The sequence below is a fragment of the Bison bison genome, unplaced genomic scaffold (genome assembly GCF_000754665.1).
Source record: "Bison bison bison isolate TAMUID 2011002044 unplaced genomic scaffold, Bison_UMD1.0 scf7180017864192, whole genome shotgun sequence".
In the NCBI taxonomy this organism is placed as follows: domain Eukaryota; kingdom Metazoa; phylum Chordata; class Mammalia; order Artiodactyla; family Bovidae; genus Bison; species Bison bison.
The window spans coordinates 4805980-4812946 of record NW_011494764.1 but is presented as its reverse complement, the minus strand read 5'-3'; the positions used below and the strand labels follow the sequence as shown (position 1 = coordinate 4812946).

The 6967-nt window shown below is 59.8% G+C and overlaps 1 protein-coding gene across 1 annotated transcript; it reads right to left on the bottom strand.

Moving 5' to 3' along the window:
- Positions 1–474: 474 nt before the first annotated feature.
- Positions 475–5051, bottom strand: LOC104991501 (thyrotropin-releasing hormone receptor-like). The gene is given in 4 exon segments (XM_010844000.1): positions 475–861; positions 3348–3393; positions 3444–3785; positions 4684–5051. Coding segments are annotated over 4 exon segments (1143 nt in total).
- Between the last annotated feature and the right edge of the window lie 1916 nt (positions 5052–6967).

Here is a 6967-nt window from a genome sequence, read left to right as displayed (position 1 = left end):
ATGGCTCAGTGACGGAGAAGGCAATGGCACCCCACTCCAGTACTCTTGCCTGGAAAATCCCATGGATGGAGGAGCCTGGTAGGCTGCAGTCCAAGGGGTCACTGGGAGTCAGACACGACTGAGCGACTTCACTTTCACTTTTCCCTTTCACGCATTGGAGAAGACAATGGCAACCCACTCCAGTATTCTCGCCTGGAGAATCTCAGGGACGGGGGAGTTTGATGGGCTGCCGTCTATGGGGTCACACAGAGTCGGACACGACTGAAGCGACTTAGCAGCAGCAGCAGCAGGCCAGAAGAAACAGCACTCTGCTCTGTTCATGACCCGAGACAGCCCCACTCTCACACTGTGGCCCAGGGACAGAGCAAAGGGGTGTCTGCCCATCTCCTGGCCCCGCCAGCCATCAGCAGACAGGATCCAGCAGGGGAGCAAACCGAAGGAGGCGGGAGGGGCTGGGCAGGGGGAGGGCGGCCCTCAGACTGTGCTGAATCCAGGCCCCTGCTGTGGGAGTGGGGGCCCAGCTGCCTGAGGGCCGACAACCTCGCTCCCACTGGTCTGCGCCTTCTGGGGGGTGTCTCGGACCATGCTGTAGCTGGCGGTGCTGAGGCCGGCCGTGCACCTCTGTGGCCCCTCTGACCCACACTGGCATAGCGGCCAGAAGGCCGCCCGGAACTTCTGGGACATGAGGCTGTGAATGATGGGGTTGATGGCGCTGTGGGCATACATGCAGGTGCGACAGAAGTGGAGCACCCAAGGGTCCAGGAAGGGCTGAGCCACCAAGGAGCTGAGCAGCACCAGCGTGCGGTAGGGCATCCACAGGACGGCAAACAGCAGCACGACCACCACCAGCATCTTGGTGACCTGCAGGCAGGAGGGCCTGGTGGGCAACCACCGTCACCCTTCACACTGTGGGGCCAGCAGGGCCAGCGGCTGAGCTGAGGCTGTGGCTCCTGCCTCAGGATGTGTTTGCTGAGCGTGTGATGAGAACGTAATTGCAGTATCACTGAAATTACTACAGCGTACCCACTGGGCTCTACACTAAACGTTTCCCATGCAGGAACCCAGGGCCGGCATTCAAAGCCGTGCTGGTCGACACACTGATGGAATAGCCCCACCTCGGGTGGTAAATGCTCACTGCCCTGTGCCCCCTGGTGCACCCCGCCCCCCAGACCTCTCAGACCCCCAGCAAATAAAGACTGGATGCCTGGAGTGGTGCCTCAGGGAAGCCCAAGTGGGCGCAGTGGCTGCTGGCACTCGGGTTACATTCCCTGCCCCCGACCTCCCAGTGGCGCTGTATCACCTCCACCTGAAGGAAGAGGAAGGGAATTCCCCAGCAGTTCAGTGGTTAAAACTCAGGGGCTTTCACTGCTGTGGGCCAGGTTCAATCCCTGGTTGGGGAGCTAAGACCCCACAAGCCTCGAGGCAAAAACAAAAACAATAAGAGGAAGCAGAGGCTCCGAGTGAGCGATCACACAGCATGTGCACTATGAGCCAGCTTCTCCTGCAGCCCGTCTGTGCACGCCGCTGTCCTGGTGGCCCGCCAGCCACAGTCACGTCCCCAGTCTGCACCCCATTCTGTTCTTCCAGCTCAGGAGTGAGGCGCCAGGCAGGCTGAGAAAAGGGACATGCTGGGCTCCGACTTCCCACTGCCAGCCCAGGGGCACGGCATCCCTGGGAAGGAGGAGGGTCAGTGGGAGGGGAACGGGCAGATGTCTTGGCCACACAGAGGGACAGCCATCACTGATCTGTGCAGAGAACTTCCTGGGGACCCCAGAGCTGAGGGGAGGTCTCGGGGGTCCCCTCGTCTGCTCTATCTTGGCCTCTGCCTGCTGCTGCCTCCAGAGTGCGGGGGGCAGAGCGTGGAGTGTAAGTGCTGAGGCCAGCAAGCCTAAGCTGGGTGACCTCGGCCAGCCCCCTGCACCTCTCTGAGCCTCCATCTCCACTTGTGGCATCAGGAGAATTGCAGTGTCCTTCAGGAATTGGTCTATGGGGAGGTGGGGGTAAGGGACCCCCATGAAGTCATCACTCCTTTGCCCCAGGAAGTGTGCCACCTGTGTGTCCGTAGCTTTGTACTGGGGCCATGCTACAGCTCGAGTGCAAGCAGGCCTTGACCACTCAGTGCCTCTGGTTCTCCGTTTCTCTCTGTCTCTCCCTCTGTCTCCTCATGTCTCTCTCCCTCTGTCTCTGTGTGTGTGTATCTCTGTCTCTCCGTCTCTCTCTGTCTCTCCCTCTCACTGTTTGTTTTCGTCTGTCTCTCTCTGTGTCTCCCTCTCTGTCTCTGTGTCTCTGCAGCCCACCAGGCTTCCTTGTCCTTCACTATCTCCCAGAGTTTGCTCAAACTCAAGTCCATTGAGTTGGTGATGCCATCCAACCATTTCATCCTCTGTCGTCCCCTTCTCCTCCTGCCCTCAATCTTTCCCAGCATCAGGGTCTTTCCATTGAGTCAGCTCTTCATATCAGGTGGCCAAAGTATTGGAGTTTCAGCTTCAGCATCAGTCTTTCCAATGAATATTCAGGGTTGATTTCCTTTAGGATTGACTGGTTTGATCTCCTTGCTGCCCAAGGTACTCTCAAGTTTTCCCAGTCCCTCCCTCTCTCTCTCTCCCCCCGTCTCCCTGTCTCTGTGTCTGTCTCTCTGCTTCCCTCTCCCTGGTCTCTATGTCTCCCCCTTTATTTTTACCCATCTCACGTCTCAGCTGCTCATCCACAGGGACCCTCTCTGCTCAGCCCACCCCCGCCTCAGCCTCTCCACGTGCCCATCGTGGTTACACGTGGGAGCCTGTACAGGCCTGTCTTGGGCTGCAAACGTGTACGGATCCCCTGAATCCTGAGATGTGGTCCCTCCTCTCAGGACCCCCAGAGTTGCCCCAGTCAGGGCTGAGTGCTTCCAGGGCCCCCGGAGTGTCCACCCCACTCCCCCCATCCTTCCTGACCATTCATGCACCAGGGCCTCCCTCTGTTTCTCCCCACCTGAACCACTTCCTGGGTATCTGCTTGGTCTGCCCTGCTGCCAATTTCAGATCTTAATTCAGTTGTCACCTCAGCAAGGCCTTTTTGAACTTTCCCCTAAACTCCCTCTCTTCTGGGCAGTATTCTGCAGAACAAGTGTATACTTGTCTTACCATGAGCCCCAAAGGCAGGATGTTTATCTTGTTCTGTTCTCCCCAGCTTCCAGCACCTAGAACCTTGCTGGGCACACAATCTGTGCCCAGAGACACCTGCTGAGTGAGTGGGTGAACAGGGGTGGAGCCAGCACCCCCAGCCCCGTCCATTCACCCCTTTGCCGAAACTCCCTATCTCTGCGCAAACCGCCCCCACCCACCCCCCAGCCTGGGGAGACCTCGTACCTGCTTCCTGGATGAAGGGAAGCCTCTGGCCTCGTGGCAGCTGGCCCCCGCACCCCGCCTGGCTCACAGGGCTGTCTCCCCAGGGCTCTTGCCTCCGGCTGGGCCTCACTGTCCCCGTGCTGGTCCCCAAGCTGTGGCAGGTGCTCCAGGGCGCTCCGGAACAAGATCCTTGCAATAAGTCCATAGAGCACTGTGGCTGCCAGTAGGGATGTGAGGAAGAAGACGGTGAAGTCCAGCAGGTAGATGGGCAGGTACAGGCTGCAGGCCACCGGGTAGCCGCACTACAGGCCCCGGCACCCGCCAGCATCCAGGTCCACCAGGAAGAACCAGAGCAGGCAGTACACGGACGTGGTCCCCCAGATGCCCACCACGACTCGCTTGGCCCGTGCCGTGGTGCACATGGTCTGTGCCTGCATTGGGTGGCAGATGGCGATGTACCTCCAGGCCACAGGGCGGTCCCGTGACCCACCTGCCCTCCTGGGCTATTGGGCTGCAGTGGGGACACCTGATGCACTCGGACAATCAGATTCCCCGATGAGGAACCGAAAGTGATGTGATGGCTTAATCGGCCCTTTCACTATGGACCTGGGAGGTTGTGGAGATCTGGGGAGCGGAATGGCCACGTTGAGGCAGCCTCGGGGGCTGGCAGAACAAGACACCAGTCTCAAGAGGGGAAAGTGGGCCCGAGTCAGAATACACAGCCCCTTAAGGTCTGGCCAGGCCCACGAGGCAGAGGTGCCCCTGCAAAGACCTTGACCTCTGTGCAAGTTCCGGCAGGCTTCCTACTGCTCACCACCAAAGGTCTCGGGCTAAGTTGTCAAGGACACTATGATCCCAGATGGCACAGTGGGCAAGAGGCAGGACTGGGCCAGCGTATGTAAGTCAGAGGCCTGGGTTCTGTCCCCAGTCTGTGTGCCCCTGGATGAGACACTGAGTCTCTGGGCCAATGTGCTAAAGGCCACACAGCTGGGAAGGAGCAGAGCTGATACTGAACCCAGTCAGCGGGCTTCAGCATTTACCTCCTGAGACACTGAATTGCCTCTCAGGTGTTAACTTCAGAGCTGGAACAGGCCCGGGGACTGTCCGGTCCAGCGCCCACATTCCCAAGGGGAATACTGTGCCCAAGGAGTGCCAGGCTGCCTTGGCATCCCACAGCAAGTCAGCAGCAGAGGTGAGATGAGAAACCCACTTCCAGGCACCTGCCCCCCTCCACCGGGCTCCTCCAGGGTCTCACCCAGAACCCCCTTCATTAAAGGAGAGCAGCCTCAGTTTACCAAGGACCACAGCCAGGAAGTCCTGACCTGTTGGCGGGGGCGGGTACTGGGGGTGCACATACCTCTCCACCGTGAACACCAGGATGGAGCAGGAGGAGGCATTGATGCCCAGATACTGCAAATAGGTGATGCCCAGGCAGCCGCAGTACACCCACTGCCCAGCCAAGCTCTCGGAGACATTGGGCAGCCCTGCAGCCACCAGCACAGTGAGGTCTGCCAGGGCCAGGCTGACCAGGTAGCAGCTGGTGGGCGTGTGCATGTCCCGGGTGGTCAGCACCACCAGGACCACTATGGCATTGCCCACGATGCCCACCACGCACACGGGGAGCACCAGGAAGACGGAGACCACCTTGTACGCAGGGCCCAGGACAGCCTCACTGGGAGCCGGGGACATGGTGCTGGGGCTGCCTGGCCCGCTCCCATTCTCCATGGTGGCTTCTCAGGAGCTGGGGGAGCAGGGGGATTCCAGGAGGTGTCCACACCGTTGGCTGGGGCCTCGTGCCACTGGACAAACACCTGCCTCTCCTGAGAGCCCGGCCCCCGGGGACATACAGGGACCCAACACGCATGACGTGACTGCTTGGCCAAGAGGACACAACAGGAACGCTCCTTCCAGTCTCTGCCATAAATGTAGCCAGCGAGTCACCGGCTCTGCCAGCCTCAGTCTCCTGGTGCATAAATACAGACGGTCGTGCTTAAGACATGAGACAGCGAGGAGACTAAACCCAGAAGGACACATGTCTCACCCCAACTCAGTGCCTCCTGGGTGCTCGGCGGCCCACAGTCCTTTCACTAGGAAGCCACGTGGTATCTCTAAGCCCCAGCCAGGTCATCTGTGAAACTGCTTCTCAGAGATGCAGTGAGATCCCCACAGAACCAGGAGACACAGAGAGTTCTGGGCCTGGAGCCTGGCTCTGTCCCACATCTGTTCCTAATGTTAATGTTAAGGCTTTAATTCCCCTGGGCCTCAGTCTCCACACCTGGAGACCCTAACAGTAGCTCAATCCCAGGGGGCTGTGCAGAACGAAAGAGACAGGCCCACCAGGGCATCGGGGGCCACACACAGACTCCGCTCCCCCACCTCTGGAAATGCCAGTCAGCCACCCCCCACTCCACCCATCACAGGGTGATGGAGCAGTGAAGTCATGGCTGGGACTCAGGCCAACAGGTGAGGTCCCAGGGCCCACACAGCCCTACAGCACACCTACACACGCACACCACACACCACCCACTCCTCCACCCTTTAATCCTGTGGGTGTCACTGCCAGAAGGGCCCCCGCCAGCTCCCTCAGAGTCCCGTCTGGGCCCCTGGTGGCCGAGCGACCCAGGACCAGAACAGAGCCCTCCTTGCACAGCAGCACACAGAAACCCAGGCACGCACGCAAGACACACACAGCACACGTGAAACAAAATCGCCCCGTACAGCACATCCAACACACACCGACGGAGCCCAACACACACACGTGTTCCCACTTTGGTGCAGACACAGACACACACTCAACTTCGCACACACACGTACCAACAACACAGGGACCAAATGCATACATGGGCACATAAATGCACATCACAGCTTGCCCACAACCCGAGCATCTGGTTACAACTACAGACACACACTGTCCACGCTTATTCACCCAGGTGCTCAGAGACACAAATCGCCACGTGCCTGTGCCCCCAGGCGCCTGCAGCCACTCCCTACACATGGAGCCACACTGCCCAAGCCCCTCGCCATCCTGAACACAAGCCTCCCTTCACTTTACCTGGAGGAGACTATCTTGCCCTGGGAGCCCAGCAGCCAGCACGATCCCAAAGGCTGAATTTCCCTCCAGCTGACAGAGGCCAGCAGCCCTGGGTCGGGGGGATGGGGGGTGGAGGAGAACCCAGAGCTCTCCCAGAAACCCCTCTTCCCCCATGGGCAAGGCCCCCTGCCCCCAGAGATGGGGGCTCACTCATCTCTGCCACCTCGGCATCCCAGGGTCACCCACCTCCCCACCTCCGTCTCTTCCTCACCTGCACACAAGCCTTTCTCCAAAGAACATTCCCCCAGGCGGACAGCCAGGACCACTTTCCCCCAGCCCAGGTCAGCCCCCAGGAGAAACTTGCAGCGCTGAGAACTTACCGGGTAAGGAGCCTCGGGGCCTTCCCCCTCCTCCTCCTCCAGGGGAACAGAGGGAGGGGAGAGGCGGTACTGTGGTGCAGCTGCACAGGCTTCTGTTCTGCAGGCTGCAGCGCTGCGCAGACGTGCTGGGTGCTCACAGACATGCACGTGGCCCTGCCAACTTCTCCCGCCCCCTGTCGTCCCCCCTAGTCCCCCCTCACAGGGCTGAAGTCAGCTGATGTGGCTTCCCC